General features: G+C 38.7%; 1 protein-coding gene across 4 annotated transcripts in view; it reads left to right on the top strand.

The window, feature by feature from the left end:
• Positions 1-18,582, top strand: part of ESRRG (estrogen related receptor gamma) — a 652,137-nt gene that overhangs the window by 569,447 nt on the left and 64,108 nt on the right. For all 4 annotated transcript variants that reach the window (XM_027564442.1, XM_027564443.1, XM_027564444.1 and 1 more), the window contains 2 exons: positions 12,289-12,399; positions 16,489-16,650. In XM_027564442.1, coding sequence (XP_027420243.1) covers positions 12,289-12,399; positions 16,489-16,650 — 273 coding nt within the window. The remainder of the gene's footprint in view (positions 1-12,288; positions 12,400-16,488; positions 16,651-18,582) is intronic.

Here is an 18,582-nt window from a genome sequence, read left to right as displayed (position 1 = left end):
CAACCCACTCCAGTATTCTTGCCTGGGAAATTCTATGGACAGAGGAGTCTCATAGGCTAGTCTGATAGTCATGGGGTCGCAAGAGACAAACATGACTTATTGACTAAACCACCATATATGTATGTTCAGTTCAGTTCAGTTCAGTCGCTCAGTTATGTCCGACTCTTTGTGACCCCATGAATCGCAGCACTCCAGGCCTCCCTGTCCATCACCAACTCCCAGAGTTCATTCAAACTCACATCCATTGAGTCGGTGATGCCATCCAGCCATCTCATCCTCTGTCATCCCCTTTTCCTCCTGTCCCCAATCCCTCCCAGCATCAGAGTCTTTTCCAATGAGTCAACTCTTCACATGAGGTGGCCAAAGTACTGGAGTTTCAGCTTTAACATCACTCCTTCCAAAGAAATCCCAGGGCTGATCTCCTTCAGAATGGACTGGTTGGATTTGTATGTTATTTGTGTGTGTATGTGTGTATGTGTGTGTGTGTGTGTGTGTGTGTGTGTGTGTGTGTATAGTTCTCTGTGCTATACAATAGGACCTTGTTGTATCCAGTCTGTATGTAATAGTTTACATCTGCTGCCCCTAAACTCCCATTCCTTCTCGCCTACACTCCCCATGTCCTTTGGAAGCCGCAATTCTGTTATGTTTGTGAGTCTTTCTGTTTGATATATAAATTCATTTGTGCCATATTTTAGATTCCACATAAAAGTGATATATATGGTATTTGTCTTTCTCTTTCTCACTTATTTCACTTAGTAGGACAGCCTCTAGACCCATCCATGTTGCTGCAAATGGCATTATTTCATTCTTTCTTATGGCCGAGTCGTTTTTAAATTTTTTTCTTCATTTCTTCTTGTTTTAGTCCATTTGGGATGCTGTACCAGGATACCATAGACTGGGTGGCTTATAAAAAAGAGAAACTTACTTCTCGCGTTTCCAGAGGCTGAGAAGTCCAAGACCGAGGCCCTGGCAGATTCAGTGTTCAGTGAGGTTTCCTGAGAGCTCTCTGGGCAGGCGGAACCTTAGTTTGCCGACTAGGGATCTAACCCTAGCCCATTGAAAGGCGGAGTCTTAACCACTAGACCATCAGGAAAGTCCCCTGAAACCTTTTTTATAAGAGCACTAGTCCTATCATGAGGGCTACACCTTCGTGATCTAATCGCCGCAAAGGCCTCACTTCCAGGTACTATCACGTGGGGGACTCAGTTTCAACGTATGAATTTTGGGGGAAAACAGACATTCAGCCCATGGCACTTCGTGTTTACCCCGCTAAAAACCTACGGTGCGGCCATTGAACTCCACTGTGTACCTCTCTATTTGAATATTATGCAGTGACGATGGTTCTCATTCCAGCTACTTGAATACCAGCTTAATTTCATATTTAATTCTTTTTTACAGGGTACTGAATTTTGCATAAATTTTCTTTGTGCTTCTGTTTACACACAGAATCCCCATGGAGTCCTGTGTATTGTTATTACTATTATTACTCTATTAAGCTCATTGCTGCCAATAGCATAAGAAATGTCACATGGTCACAAGAAAATGTCTCACTGATATGAAATTTCAGTGTGTATACATTAAATTATATTAACATTTGATCTCTACCAATTTTTTTCCTATGCATTTTATGTTTTAGGTATAATTCTTTTTCACACGACCCAGACATATGTTCCTTCTGCTAGCTTTACTTTATATACAATCTCAATTTTGCCAGATCATAGCAGTGGAAAAATATTAAGCATCATGTGTCACTTTGGTATCTTATAGTTGGCTTTTGTAATTTCTGTTTGAGCTTGGGTCAGGAAAATCCTCTGGAGGAGGAAATGGCAACCCACTCCAGAGTTCTTGCGGGAGAATCCTTTGGACAGAGGAGCCTGGCAGGCTACAGTCCATGGAGTCTCAAAGAGTCAGACATAGCTGAAGCAATTTAACTTGCAGCCTGCCCTGGTAAAGTATTTTTATTATTTTTGCTGAGTTCCTAACAAATTGTCCAGGGCTTCAAGTTCTCCCCACTAGAGTCACCAAGTGAAAAGTGAAAATGTTGGTCACTCAGTCCTGTCCAACTCTTTGAGACCCCATGGACTGCAGCCCACCAGCTCCTCTGTCCATGGGATTCTCCAGGCAGGAATACTGGAGTGGGTAGCCATTCCCTTCTCTAGAGAATCTTCCCAACCCGGGGATCTGCATTGCAGGCAGATTCATTACAGTCAGCTTCTCTTTGTGCTTCATAAACTCTACGTTGGTTGCCCATGTGGCCTAGAATCATACTTTCTTTCTCTGTCACTCATTTATTTTTTTCTCCCACAGCCTGTATTCTCTTTGAAATCCATGTCTGGTTTTTTGGTCTCCACTGACTTCCTCTCCATTGAATGAAACACAGTGACTATGGCTCTCAACCTGCAACTTATAAACCAGCTTGGTTGATTTCATATTTAATTCATTTTTACAGGGCATTGAATTTTGCATAAATAATATTTGTGCTTCTGTTTACAGAGCATCCCCATGGGGTACTGTGCACTGTTATTACTGTTATTATTGTGTTAAACTTATTGCTGCCAGTGTCAAATTTAATTGTGAATTAGTAGAATCACTTTTCTTGATGGTGATGTGCAACCACATTTCATGTCTTTACCCGCTAATTCACAACTTTATTCACAGGAGAAGGCAATTTTGAAAAGGGTAAAAGGAAGAGTCACTAGTATTTAATAGTAACCTGAGAACATAGAGTGTAGATAGGTTTAAGCCACCGTAATATCTCTTTGAATAGTTTATGAAATTTTTAACAGGCCAAAAAGAAAGAAAGAGAAGATTTTCTTTTTTTTCCCTTAAAGGCAGTCTCTATGTTTAAGCAAATGCAAGGCAAGCATGCTCTCTGTCTTCCTCTCTGACATCAAGCAAAGTAAGAAATAGTGCCTTTTGAATAGGAGATTTCCTTTAATTACGTTGGGGAAGTAATAATGGTAGGTATTGCATGTTTAATGTAATGTTCTAGATGCCCCTTTTTCTTTCCCTTTTTTTTTCTTCCCTGCACACCACCTCATCTTGAGCAGAAATAAAAGGTTCAAGGCTTGTCAGCATCAGTTTATAGATAGCTGTTTAAAAATAATGAGATATTGGGTTTTGTAAGGCTCAGGGCCGTTCTTGCCAGACTCATTTATTTCCATTCACCTTTTGTCAGAATTGCAGACAGAAGACATTCAATTAAAACTTGTCACCTGTTGCAGATGACCTAATTTGTACTTGTGTGTGTCATAGATTAGGGCTCCATGCTTCAGATGAAGCAACTTGGGTCCCTTGGTGGAATCATATTTTCCCTGCAAAGTATTTTGTAAACTATGACTATTTCAGCTTTCTGTGATTTTTATTTCGGCTATCACCCAGATTATAAATTTAGCACAGATGCCTCAGAACCAGCTAAAAGCAGTGAATCGCACCCTGGAAAAAAAAGAAAAAGGAGGGACTTCTTTGTGGCTGTGTCCTAGGTGTGGAAATCTACAAATGTATTTTGGTTGCAGCTTGAATCTGCAACAGAGGGAAGCCTCTGTAATTTCCTATGCAAGGCTCACATGTTTAATAGTCCAGATAGCTATCAGGAGACCAAAACGAAAGACTTCCCCTTGCTAATTGTTAATTCATCTGTAGAGCAAGGAAGCTTTAATGTGAGTCATGGCTTTTATCTCTTTTAGTGACTGAGGACTCAGTTAAAAAGAAAAAAAAGCCCGCTTAATGGATATGCATTTTCTCTCCTTGTGTGATTTTCCCCTTTTATTTCAGCAGATCTTACAGTGTTTTCACATTGTTCTTGTTCAGTCGCTAAGTCGTGTCCTACTCTTTGTGACCCCTTGGACTGCAGCACACCAGACTTCCCTTTCACTGTCTTCCAGAGTTGGCTCAAATTCATGTCCGTTGAGTCGGTGATGCCAATCAACCATGTCATCCTCTGTTGTCCCCTTCTCCTCCTGCCCTCAATCTTTCCCAGCATCAGGGTCTTTCCAATGAGTGGGCTCTTCTCATCAGGTGGCCGAAGTATTGGACATGCAGTGGCATTCCAGCAGAAGTAAATGTAAATGTAACCATTGGTCAGGGGGTCTAGCTGAAAAGCCACCATCTGGGTCTCCTTCTAAACTGTAAAACTCAGCCAGAGCGTTGCTTTTCCTCCATGGCCCTGGCCAAACAGTCCTTGTCTTACTTCACTGATGTTTTAAAGAGAAACAGGGAGCAAGGAAATAAATATCTCTGGGTCCCTACCTCAGCAGAAAAGCAGAGTGACTGAATCTGTTTATCATCTTCGGTTTACAGTCACATAGCTATAAACTTCTATGTGAAGATGCTTTATAGAGTCATAGATGCAGAATGCCTAGCCCTTTTGTGTGTGCATACACACCAAGTCACTTCAGTCATGTCTGACTCATGGACTGTCTGACTCATGGACTCAGAACCCGCCAGGCTCCTCTGTCCATGTGATTTCTCCAGGTAAGAACACTGGAATGGATTGCCATGCCCTCCTCCGGGAAATCTTCCCAACCTAGGAATCAAACTTGCGTCTCTTCCATCTCCTGCATTGGCACGCGGGTTCTTTACCACGGGGATCACCTGAGAAGCCCCAGCCCTTCCGTGGGGTAAAGGTGTTCATCTGTCTTCGTCTCTCCCCCTGCTCATTCATCATTCTGCCCCACTGTTTACACACACTGCCATCAGGAGGCAAGTACTGTTTACCACAACAACTGGGCTTTGTCTGCCTGTGCTTCTGCTCTTGGAGTATATATTAATACCACATGCTCTTTTCCAAGGGCTTCCCATGTGGCACAAGTGGTAAAGAACCTGCGTGCCAGTGCAGGAGATAGAAGAGATGCGGATTCCTGGGTTGGGAGGATCCCCTGGAGGAGGGCATGGCAACCCACTCCCGTATTCGTGCCTAGAGAATCCCATGAATAAAGGACCCTCTGGGCTACAGTCCATAGGGCTGCAAAGAGTCTAATACAACTGAAGGGACTGAGCACACACACTCTTTTCCAAAAATAGAATTTGATGACAGAGAAGCAGTATAAACAGAGTGCTTGAGGACGTGAGTTCTGCATCCATGGTCCCCAGCTGCCACTCCTGACTCAGCCTCTTCCCAATTCCAGTTTTCTCATTTGTAAAATGGGATAATAATAGCACTTGCCTCGTAGGGTTGCTATAAATATCTAGTGTGTCCGTATACGTAAAACAGTTAACCCATTGCCTGGAAGAAGCTCTCATAACCCATGGATGTTCCAGTTGATACCAAGACATTTCATACAGAGACTGAGTCATTCCATTAGAAATGAAGACACTGCTTGGTAGGGAGATGCGGGTATCAGGAGTCAAAAAACTACTGAAGTAGGAAGAAAGGAACTATATCATGAAGCCATGTTGAGCAGCATTGCTGTCTATTTAGAGAAGGGGCAATAATAGTAAGCAGATAACTAAGGCTTGGCATATTTTATTGTGTCTCACGATCCTCAATACTTTACTATGATTAGACTCTTGCTGGAGTATGTGTGTCAATATACAAATAAGTTCCACTCACCTTTTACTGTGGTGCCTGTAAATACACCCAGCTACTTTAGGTAAAACTGGCACTCTCTGTAAGGATGCTGTTCTGAAGGAGAACCCCGTCAGAAGCTGCCACTAAAATTCTCTCTACTGTGTTTTGATGCTGCTGACTTGCCTTTTCTTCTTTCCTGCAGTCCCGCAAAGGGATTTTCCCTACCCTCTGTCTATGATGGTTCCCTCACAGAAATCTCAGGCAAATTCAAGGGCACACCCAGGTATTTATTTTTCTGACTGGAAGGAACCACGTTTCCTTCCGCAGCAAAGGAAGCCGCAGTATCAGGAGACATAGTGGAAGAGAAAGTTCCCACTCTCTTCACCTTATTGCCTCATAAGTTTTATCAGTACTTTCCCATCTGTTTCCCATCCTCAATTACAAGTCCTGTTCAGTAATATTTAAATAATGCAGCTATTTATTTAGGAGTCATTAAAGTCACTAATCTTTTAAAAAATGATTTCACTTTCTTTTTAAAGATTATCATTACTTTAATATGACTCTGTATTTTAAGTATTCCATGGGTCTGTGTAATTAATGTTTCTTTGGTTTTTTTAAGCAAACGTTTGTTAGAGAACAGTATTATGAAAACCTTGTCTTTGATTTAGCCAAATAGGCTAGGGTTGCCTTGTAGAATTATCTGAAGAGAACTTTTATTGTCCTATGAAATGCCTCTGACTTTGTGCTATTAAAAAATGTGGAAAACACTTTTGACTTTGGACTATATAATATTGTAAAAATTTGCATTTGGGCATAAAATGTAGACTTAAAATGAGCTGACCTAAGAAGGCCTTGTGCTGAACTGTTTCACTTCTTTTGGCGTTTATTTGCCTCACAGCATATTTTTTTTCCTTCTTGCCCTATTCTCGCTTTCTCAATTTTGTAAATTCTGACAGTGTATGAGATTTGTGATTCCCTTGTGGCAGTGCAGGCACATGCAGTATTTGAAAGAAGAAGCAGTGTGAAGCGTTCTGTTGAGTCAGTAATGCCAACTATTAAAATCTTTTATTTTTAAAAAAAGGGTAATGGCAGTCTCCACATGAATAGAAAGTCCAATTGCCTTAATTAACTTCACATCCTGTCACACATTGAACATTGTGGGTGTCTTATTTCCTGAGAGAAATCTTTTTTTTTAAACTTTTTCGAAAATGGTATACCAAGTGAAGTCCCAACAGAAATTGTTTGTATTTAAGATTGTAAAGATGTAGAGGGGCAGGCTTTGCCATTGGCAGTAGAAATATTTGGATTAGATTGATATTTATTTATGGCAAATCAGGATTTTCCTGGTCCAGATCGTAAATATGGTTGTTTTTCTTTGTTTCTGCTGAAATAGTTTAAGACTTTTAAATGAAATGCATTAGGTTAATTGAATAATTATCAGTTCTCTACTTAACTTTGTATTATGTGTTTATAGCTGGATTCAAAGAAAGCATTTTTCTTTTGGATAGAATTTGGGTTAGTCTCTATACCTATTCTAAAATAATCTCTAAGAGATATTATTAGTAACAGGGATGAGCAGTAAATAGAATGAGATTCTGTACTCACTTATACATCAAATAATATCATTATTGGGCTTTTATCTTTTGTATTATCTCACCATTCAATCATACATCAAATCTGTTGACCTATAGAACTGAGACAGGGTAGACCGTCAAACTCCATCAGGGTAGATATTCAGTAAATGATCGTGATGGAGAATATACTTCAATAAAGTAATACAGAAATATTTCAACAAAATTTTGATATAATGTCAATATCCTTGGCATTTTAATATTTATAAAATATTTTATAATGCATTTGTGTAATATCCAAATATATTATTATATTAATATCATATTGAATCATTGCAGCAAAACATCTGGGAGAATATTGTCTTAATATTCATATATTTGGAAAGCAAAAAGTTAAGGAGTTCAACAAAATTCAAGAGCTGGTTAATGAAAGAGCCAGAAAGAAAGCATTCTGATTTGTTAACGATGCTTTATTTTTTTTTAACATAGTCTTCCTGTAGTATTTAGGAATAAATTATCATATTATTACAGTTAGAAACATTTTTCTGGAAAAATTTTAAAACTGTAAATATGCTGATAGTAGACTTCTTCATGATATCTGTGTAGTGTTATCGGACTCTTTTTAAAATAACTTTTACAGTTTTAGTGCATGCATTATTATGACTCAGTTTATTTTGTTTATTGTTTATTTTCAAAGATGCACAACTCAGAGGCTGGGTCCACGTGTTTTAAGACGTGGTTTACGCTGATTTAACTTCTACAGCTCTGCCACTTGTGTATTTGTGTGTTCTGTGATTGTCCAGGGGCGGGGGCAGGTGGGGATTGGTTTTACTAAGTTTTTTCTTCAAGCAGAACTGAGTAAATATATGAGTAATTTAAGTATGATGTAGTAGTTGCAGGTGTGTTACTAGGATTTGAGTTCAAACATTTCACTGAGTATAAAGTCAGCTAAACTACATCATCATCATCATCATCATCATCATCATTTCACTGCAAGAAGCATAAAAAGATTTCCCAGATTTTGAAAAGAGGTTAAAAGTGGTATAAATATTTTTTAGTTGAAGCTATTGATATTTGCCTACTTTTCACGCCCTAAAATGGGAATAAAATTTTCATTTAAATTATTATGATCTTTTAAAATATGTTGATTCTATAAATTTTTACCATTAATTGTTATTTGAACTTGGCAGGAACACTTTTTCTGTTGACTGTCCATCAATTTTCACTACATAACTGTATTAATTATTAATCAAGTAGCATATCTAATTTTCCCCTCTGTAATAATCTACTGAATATCATTTACCTAAAGTTACAAATCATAAAAGAATCCTTTGTCCTACTGATCTTTATTTTAGGAAATAATGAAACCATGGTTTATGTAAAAAGTGCTTGAGTATTTATATTTAGAAACTAGACAGCTATATACAGTGGGATGGCTGGCTGGTTGGTTGGATAGATGTTTGTGTGGATGAATGGGAAGGATGAGATAGATGTATGGCTGCTGCTAAGTCACTTCAGTCATGTCCGACTCTGTGCGACCCCATAGATGGCAGCCCACTAGGCTCCCCCATCCCTGGGATTCTCCAGGCAAGAACACTGGAGTAGGTTGCCATTTCCTTCTCCAATGCATGAAAGTGAAAAGTGAAAGTGAAGTCACTCAGTCATGTCTGACTGTTAGCGACCCCATGGACTGTAGCCCATCAGGCTCCTCCATCCATGGGATTTTCCAGGCAAGAGGACTGGAGTGGGATGCCATTGCCTCCTCCCAGATGTATGGCTAGACAGTAGTTTATCTGCCCACACACTGCAATGAGGTGGGGCGGGTGGGGGGTAATAAGAAAAAGAGGAAAAAGGAGAAAAAGAATAAATGTAAGAGGGAGGACACGCTTTTAAATTTGGAGGGAGCATGCAGGGAGTAATATGAGTATTTCTGTAATTCATTGTTCAAAGTTGAGAGGAAATGCACAGTAATAAAATTATTTCATAACGCTTAAAGGATCTGTTCCTCCAAATACAAAAATAATGCACAATATATAATAAAAGTTGTGTCAGTAAAGAGTATTCATTTTTTCTTCGTGATGTTTAATAACTGGTTTTCAGTGTTGCACTTTTCCCCTAAACTTGGGCCAGTTGTCTAAGCTGGCTGGTGGCTCTCGTGTGGTATGTATGACTATGTCAGAACTGTTTCAACTGGGACCTTGAATCCAGTCTTTGAGCCATAGTCTTCTTCCACGTGCCTTCATGACAGACAAAATCCATTGTCAGAAACGCACCAGCTCTGACCCCTGTATTTGAAAATATGTAGTGTATTGTTCAGCATTTGGCAGTGTGAGGCTGTATTGCACATGGTGAATGCATGTCTTGACAAACACCAGAAGGAAATCTTGGAGTCTAAAACCTAACTGAGATGTATTCTATGAGCTTTCTTGGTTCTTTTTTTTTTTTTTAATTAAAAAAAATTTATTGGAGTATAGTTGATTTATAGTTTTGTGGTATTTTCTGCTGTACAGCAAATGGAATCAGTTATACATATACATATATCCACTTTGAGATTCTTTTCCCGTATAGATCATTATAGACTTGAGTAGATTTCCCTATGCTAAAAATAGGTCCTTGTTGATTATCTATTTTATATATAGTAGTGACAGCTTATATATAGTATGTCAAGCTTTATGGGTTCTAACAATTTTGGTTATTTTTAAATGTTTCCTCCTTTTCTTAGCTTTAGTCTGCCATTGTCTTTCTCTCTTTGTTTGTTTCATCCTGCCTTCTCTTTACACCTTTAATCATATCACATTAATGTCTGCATTGTGTTGGACTTAGATGCCACACGTGCTATGATACCACTCTGAATTATGTATGCTTTGAATTTCCTAAACTCTTACAGTGAAACACATTTGAATGGATCTCAGATGAACAAATGAAATGTGGACACATTGTGTAAATTGGAAAACTATCTTGGGGAAAGAAAGAAATGAAAAAACATGGAACATGAATTAAAAAGCAGAAAAGGGAGCAAGTGTTAAACTTTAGTAAATAGAGACACAATAAAAATAGAACATTAAAAATTAGATAATCAAAGGGGTAAAACTCTACCATAGGCTCAAAAGTACTTTAAAAGCAACAGTCAAGAAATACAGTTTCTTTGTGACTCACTAGCACTACTGTTTTCATTAAATACTCCTCTGTCCATGGAATTCTCCAGACAAGAATACTGGAGTGGGTTGGGTTGCCATTTCCTTCTCTAGGGAATCTTCCTGACTCAGGGATCGAACCCTGGTCTCCTGCGTTGTAAGCATATTCTTTACCGTCCGAGCCACTGGGGAAGCCCCTAAATACTTAGATACTATACGTAATTTCTTCGATTTTTGGTATTTATTTATCTGAATCTACTGTCATTGCTCTTGAAGTTTTCTCTTGATTTCATTTAAACTATGCTCAGAAGTTTCAGTTTGACATTTCAGGCTTTATCTAGAACCAAGTGTGTGTTTGTGTTTATCTCTAAAAGGAAATCAGCTCTTAAAGTGGTATTATTAAGATAATATGAAAAGTTGTATTTTTCTTTAGCTCATGGATTGATAATCACCTTTAACATTCGAGTGTATATATTCACCTTCAGGATTCACAAAGAAACACATCAGCCTTTCCCGAACTGTTTCATTTAACTTAGTTACCCCACAATCCACATGTGCAACATGATATTGATAAATGTTTCTAAATCAGGATCTTTGTGACATTGGCTTGCAAAACATTGCATAGTCTGTATCTCCCTTTGAGAGTTTTACAGAGGTTATTTGTGTGTTAAAAGCTCTGAGAGGTCCTTTGGTAAAATAATAATACTGAGGATGCTGTTAAACTATGTCCTAAACAGTTTGTGTGTGTGTGAGAAATACCAAAATACAATGAACTGTTTGGCTGAATTTATTAATGGAGAGTGTTAATACTGTTTTTTTAATCAGCTAAGGTACAACCTAAGAGCACAGAAAGAATCTCTCACCCCTCTCTTTACTCCCAAGTTATCGTCTCTATTTGATAAAGATTTATATGGTTCTACCCTAAACTTTGTAATTATAGACTGGAAGCCAGGTTATTATCAAGCTCTTCCTCACCGCTCCTCCATGTAAATGAGACATTTCTTTCTTTTTAATTCCTTTCCTTTTATTCCTTTCCTTAATTTTGCTGACCCACTGCCAGCAAAACCTCCCTGAATCTTGACCCAGTCCATCACTCTTGGGGAAAAAGTGTTACTGCCAGTTTCCTTTTGCCTACTTTCTAGCTTCACGCTTCATCTCTGCCCTCCTAACAAATCCCCTCTTCACCATCCTAGCCTCCTGAATTCTTTCAGGAATCTCCTTTTTCTATCCTGTGTTCAGTCCAAACCTACTCTCCATTTTCTCTCAATTAAAACAAAATACAGATGTGTGGCAAGATGTAAATAACACACTCTGTCTGAGACATGTTGATGTTAGAACATGGATCTCATCCTTGGATCTCATCCCGGGTATGGGATTCCTGCTCTCCACAGCCCGTGGAAGTTTTCAACTCAGTTCACTTCCACAGGTCCATGTGGGGTCCTCTGATAGATTCGGGGTGGATTCGACGGCTTTGGATCTACCCGTCTACTCGACCCCACACACTGAGCTTTCAGGGGTGACTGATGAAGAGGACTGTTGTTTAGTTGCCAAGCTGTGTCCGACTATTGCAACCCCATGGACTGTATCCCACCAGGCTCCTCTGTCCATGGGATTCTCCAGGCAAGAATACTGGAGTGGGTTGCCATTTCCTCCTCCAGGGGATCTTCCCGACCCAAGGATGGAACCTGAGTCTTCTGCATTAGCAGATGGATTCTTTACCACTGAGCTTCCAGGGAAGCCCATGATGAGGAGAATACACACTGCTAATGGAGGAAACAACATTAGCATCAAATTCCAGTTTCTTTGTATTAATTCTCAAGGAAAGGTGCCTTTTCTTTGGTGTGTAGGTGATTTTGATGGCCTTGGATACATGTCTTTCAGCTTGGGCGGCGTCTCTTCCAGATTTGGTTTCCAATCTCTGGCAGTCTTGGCTTAACCATCACATTTTTTTTTTTAACATTCCTCTAATCCACCTGGACCATTCAGCATTCTATTTTCTGTTTACCTCTATGTATTTGATTGGTCCCAAAGATAGTTACCTCAACAGTAAGTTAGTGCCTGTCTTTGCCCACAGGAGTGCGTCTTGACAGAGTACGCGGAGGTCGGCAGAAGTACAAACGCAGAATAGATGCGGAGAACAGCCCATACCTGAACCCTCAGCTGGTTCAGCCAGCCAAAAAGCCATGTAAGTACAGCAGACACGTCTGGCTTTCCAGCACACGACATCCTCCCAGCTGGCTGCTCTCGATACATTAGTTTTGGCATGCCCATTCCTACTGACTCCAATGAGGCTTCTCTTCCCTAAGGGGGGTAGGGGGGGTCTGTGGCTTTATTCCCAGGGACTGCCTTTGAAGAGCAGTAGCAACTCAGCTGATTATCTTTTTCCCCCTATGGCTTTCTTGTCCCCTGCCGCCCCTCCCCACTTTTTTAAACCTAGTCATTTTGTAGAAACATTAAGCATACTAAGTCATAGCTTATATGGTGCGACTTTTACATTTACAGGTTATCTTTATTTTCAGAGGTACATAAAACAGATCATACCACGATCATTAGTTCATTGGAGCTGTTAGTTTCAGATTTCACAAGAAAGTGATTTTTGTAGTTTTCACTAACTAAATGAGTTTGACTGTTCAACCTCCCAATGAAAATACATTAGGAGCCTCATTAATTTGGAGCTATGGAAGGTTAACACACGAGCCAGCAATAGATTAAAACAAGATTGAGTCCAACTAATAACAAGCATAGGTTGGTGGTTCCATTTCAGATGTCCTTATGGGCTTTATGAATTATTTTTTAAAAGCCCATTGATAACGTCCAGTTGCAGTTTAAAATGGTGATGGGTACCTAGCTAAAACGCAAGCCCTGTTCTGTATGTCATTAACTAGAATATAGATACATCTTTTTAAAGAGGTAGAATATAGATCAAGGTGGTTAACTGTATTCCAGTTTCGGAAAAATCAGTTCATGGCTGTATAGTAAGTCCCTTACATACCAACCAGTTCCATTCCAAGAGCCCATTTGTACATCCAATTTGTTCATAAGTCCAACAAAATTAGCCTAGGCACCTTACTAACACAGCTATGTAGTGCTGTACTATAATAGGTTTATAATTCTTTTCACACAAATAACACATAAAACAGACACAAAAAATAAAGAAAACATTTTTAATCTTACACTATGTTGCAAAGTCCAGTAGTAGTACAGTACAACAGCTGGCATACCGAGGCTGGCATCAAGTGAAGAGGCAAGAAAAGTTGCTGACTGGAGGAGGGAGAGGCGGTGGGAGATGGTAGAGCTGAAGGATCGTCAGCAATAGGAGACGGAGGGCAAGCTGCAGTTTCACTCAGGCCAGACATTGAAAGTTTGCAACTTGAAGGTTCACATGTGGGGGGCTTATTGTAATGCAAAAGAGCTAATATTTTAGGATGTTTAGGCACAGAGTTTATACGAGGCACTGAAAAGTGCTGCGGTGGAAACATTTCTCCTATTTAGCTGTCTCTGGCTCAGAAGACACAACTGGCCCTCACCAGAGGAAGTTGCAGCTAGAGCAGGTCTAGAAAAGACACAGGTCATTTTTGATCAGCTTTCAGGGGAAGAGAAAAAAAAAAAGTCCTCTCTCGGACTCTCCAGGAGGGGGCGCTGCTGTGTGTCATCCATGTGAGCATATGGGCATCTGTTAAGTAAATAAAACAGACCCTGAACTGTAAATGAAAGGACATTTTAGCTATGTCAAAGGAAAAACAACCAGTTTTACATAAAATTAAAGCTTAAGTGAACATATGGCATAGTTTCCTTTTGCCTTTCCAAAAAACATTATGTTGATTATACCTTCAATTGTCCAATCTGGCATCTTCTCCTCAGCCTGCATAAGCTGTTTGGCATTCTGCGAATACAATCTAGGACTGCATTAAGCAGATTTTGCACATTAGAATCAAAAACTTTCTGATAATACAATAAAATGCAATAAACACTAATGCTTAATTTCATTAGAGGTTTTGTTTTCCTGGATTCAGTAAATGTCCAGACTGGCCATTTCTCATTCATTTTCTATGAACGTTGACTGACACCATTGATGATTTCCTCTACTGAGAGAAGAATGAGCACCAGCTCATTCGTAAGTCCACAGGGTAGAGAAACATCTATGGTTTTCAGCTTAAACCTGGGGAATCGGGAGGAGGCTTGTCAAGTACCTTGAAGGAGATTACAGCAATTTCAGTGAGCTCCACTGGTCTGAGATAAAAGAGGACTCCTAATAAATCATTACTCATTATCTTAAGGCCTCTGTGTTAATTTTCCTTAGTCCATCCAATTAGTGTGTTTTGGTAACAAACATTTATAAAACTTAATTTTCAGATCCTGTCAGATAAGTGTCAAGAGACTGGGCCCTGGCATTGCTGAGGAAGTGGCTGGGGGAGATTTCTGGAGCCTGACTGATTGTCTGTGTTCTACAAAAGCCCAAGAATGAAAATTGGGTTCTATTGATTCTAATTAGGGAAACATTAAATAAGCTTCACCTCGAAACAGTGCTGCCAGCTATTCCATTTTCTGAATGATAGGAATTTCTAAGCCTCCACCAAGTTTTTCTGGTCCCTCTGGTCAAGTATCCATTGACTTAGCTAAAAACAGGTAACATTTTCCCTGTACTAAAAAAAAACTCGAATCACTATTTCCTTCAGTTACATTTTTGCACCCTTTATTATTGCATTTCCTTCTAGTCCTGAGAATCTAGTAGTTGCTGACAGGGTTTGTTACAATGTCAGAGCAATGAAAGCAGAAACTTTTCCAAGCATAACTAAAAAACAGGGTGTTGTTTCTATAGCATATACAAGAAACAAATGTCATTCTCTGCAGATCCTGCAAATTAAAAAAAAAAAAATCTCTATTTGAGCTTAATTTTTTTCTAGAAAGTATATATTTGGAAATATTTCCTCCCAAATCTGTGTTTTTAATTTGATAGTAATCGAATATTACTGCCAGGGAATATTGATGTTGATAATTTGAAATTAAAAGAATTCATGTGGCAGTCATAGTAATAAAAATTTTAAACTATATCAGAAAAATTACTAATTATAGCTTGGGTAAGGATTCTTGCTGTTAAAGGAGACAGAAAGCTTTGTTTTCAATTCTAAGATATACGAAGTCTTTTCATTTTGAGTTTAAAAAGTTAAAAATTTAGAGGAAAAGGCAAACAGTGAACAGAGAAGAATTTTTGGTTTGACTCATAAGATCCCATTTAAGACCTTAGTTTTCTAGAGTAATAAGATGTAGAATATTGAAATATCTGGGTTTATTCTTACCTATTTGTATCTCCTCACTTAGAAGAAAGTATCAAATCTAGAACTATGTGTAAAAATTGGAAATAAGGCCAACAAGAAAATTCATTCCGTTAGCAAGGCTTTATAACCCCTTCCATAAACTCTCACATGGCCCTGAGCGATAAAACACATTTGATGTGATGCTTTCCATTTGTCTCTAGTGTTTACTTTATGAAGGATTTTAAAAACGTATATCACAAATTTCGGACAGATAGATCTGAACCAGAGAGTGAACTAAAGACAATAGATGATAAAAGAAGACTGAAGAATGAGACGCTCAGAAGAGAAAACACGGTCACTTTTAAGTAGGAGTGTTTTTCTGGAAACTGACATTGGCTCTATTTGGAAGATGGGCTGGGTGTGTGGAGAGGAGACAGGAAAGACATTCCTATTGAAGGCATCCCACAGAGATAGAGTTATACAGTCAGTAATTCACCCAGGCAGAAGGGCTCTGACCTTTGCTCTTTTTTAAAGGAATTAGGACAATTAATGACTTTTATGCCCATTAGGTCTACGGGCACTAGATCTTTGCCTTCCACATTGCGTTCTACATTTCAGGGGTTTACGTAGAGTTTTATTTTAAAACTGCTCTATACTATTTAATCTGCTTCCCCAAATCCCACTTAAGAATCAAAGAGTAAACCCAGAAAGCGTCTAACTCCTCTTATCTGTTTGCTATAAAAAATTTCATTACAGGACAGATGCTTCATTCCAGCAAAGGCAGGTAAAGCCAAGGAGAAGCAGAGGGCTATCACGACTGCAGTGGCTTATTTCTTGCTGTGGGTTTTCCGAAACACTTTAATATACATATATTGAACCATAAATGGAATATTTGGGGTTGATTATAGGCTATTTGAGGCTTTGGGTTTTTTTCCTTTCAAAACACCACCTAGTTTAGAATGTGTGAAAAAGAAATGATGCTGCTAGTGATCCCGGAGTGCTCTGGTCTGATCCTGCAGATAACAAGATTGTCTCACATTTGTTGGTGGCTGAACCGGAGAAGATCTATGCCATGCCTGACCCTACCGTCCCCGACAGTGACATCAAAGCCCTCACTACACTGTGTGACTTGGCTGATCGAGAGTTGGTGGTTATCATTGGATGGGCGAAGCATATTCCAGGTACATTTTCTGAAATGAAAAAGAAATGTTTGCAATTAATCCCCTAGGGTGTATATGTTGATTTAGGCCAATTCACAGTTTTCTCATTAGGAGTTTTAAATTTTACTTTTTTTAAATTTATATATTAAAAATTTTTTTTCTTTTTGGGGGGGCCACCTGGCAAGGCATGTGGAATCTTAGCTCTCTGACTAGGAATTGAACTCACATCCTCAGCAGTGAAAGCACGCAGTCCTAACCACTGGCCTTCCAGGGAAATCCTGTTCATTAGGACTTTTTTTAAACCTTTACATTTGTCATACTTAATTTAGAGCTTTCCTATCCTAATAGAATCATAAATCTTTTTATAGCTATACCATCTTGAATGCTTGTTCATTATTTTTTCACACATGAAGGTACTATTATTGCCAACCTCAGATAAATAGAATATAACTTGTTAAAATATTTTTTACTCCTTTTAAAGTCTGTTTTAGCCTAAGAAAACACTTCGGCTTTTTCTTTTCACTTTAAAAAATGTTTTTTTACCAAGAGTAGTCTAGATCCCATTTTTCCTTTTAAAAATCACTCATTTTGTCATTTGTAGTGGCGATTTATACTGAATTGCTTTTCATATTTGCTTATTGCTTTGGTTTACAATGAGATATTTACCATGAATTTATACATAAATTACAAAAATAAACGTTAAGCATCATAAATTTTCTGTTATTATAACTTAAGAGTAGTATTTTAAAATATCCAGTGACTTTTCTTTCCAGACCCATCCTTAGATCTGTGAACACATTACCTGATCACAAGGTTTAAGAATTTTGGTTGTCTACTTGAATTGTTTTCTGTTTGAACTCTGATCTTCAAATAGTTTACACACAAATTTTTGGATGATGAGCCATGTTTCTTTGGTAGAGTGAACTTATTTCTGTCTCCTTAAACTAGTTTGTCTTTATGCTTTGAATGCTACAGTAATTTCTTTAATCAAATTGATGGAAGTCCCTTTCCCAGCCCACACTGAAACCAATTTATTGGTCATGATACGCCAGCTATGTTGCTAACAGTCGTAACGAACTGTCAGGCGATATCGCAGTGAAGCTAATTTGAAGTCATTAGGTGTGCAGCGTTCAGGCGACAATTTGTTACAGTGCTTGGGAACACAGCTGACATTTCTGAATGGCTTTGTTCGCTGCAGTTCTAGATGAAGCCAAGCAAATTGTAAACTAATTTAAACATCACTCTGTATTATACCAGCTACTTTGTCTTACACTGTTTGCTAATAAAGCACCCCAAATTAGGTCAAAACTAGTTAAATAGGTGAGCTGGGGTGTGGTCTGTAGCAGATACCTCCACAAGGGTCACTACATCTAAAAGAAAGATGGAAATTTGATCGTGTGGATGGTTGGTTTGCATTTGGATTATGATCACAGCTGACAGATTTTCAGGAAAAGCAAAAAAAAGAAAAAATAGGATACGCTAAAAGATGGTAAGACATTGGGAATGGTAGCAGGGGAAAAAGCTGGAATTTGCCTAAACAATTATATGAAAACTTATTTTGAAGGAAAGTGTTAATGAAGGGATTTAAAAGAAACACAACTAAGATTTGTTGAAGAGCCCATATATACTTTTAAAAATAACCAATATATAGTATATCATTTATATTTATACATGCTGTTACTGCTGCTAAGTCGCTTCAGTTGTGTCTGACTCTTTGCGACCCCATGGACTGTAGCCCACCAGGCTCCTCTGTCTATGGGATTCTCCAGGCAAGAATACTGGAGTGGGTTGCCATTTCCTTCTCCAGTATTTATATATACACACACATATATTGTCACAAATTCAAACTAGTATTATTCTAAGCCAGGCTTTCTCAGTCTTGACACAATTGTTGTTTGGAACCAGGTAACCCTTTGTTGTGGGGCCTGTCCTGTTCCTTGTAGGGAATTTAGC

Source organism: Bos indicus x Bos taurus, chromosome 16 (assembly GCF_003369695.1).
Source record: "Bos indicus x Bos taurus breed Angus x Brahman F1 hybrid chromosome 16, Bos_hybrid_MaternalHap_v2.0, whole genome shotgun sequence".
Taxonomy (NCBI): domain Eukaryota; kingdom Metazoa; phylum Chordata; class Mammalia; order Artiodactyla; family Bovidae; genus Bos; species Bos indicus x Bos taurus.
Note: the sequence above shows the minus strand (reverse complement) of the source record. Positions and strands in the feature narration are given on the sequence as shown.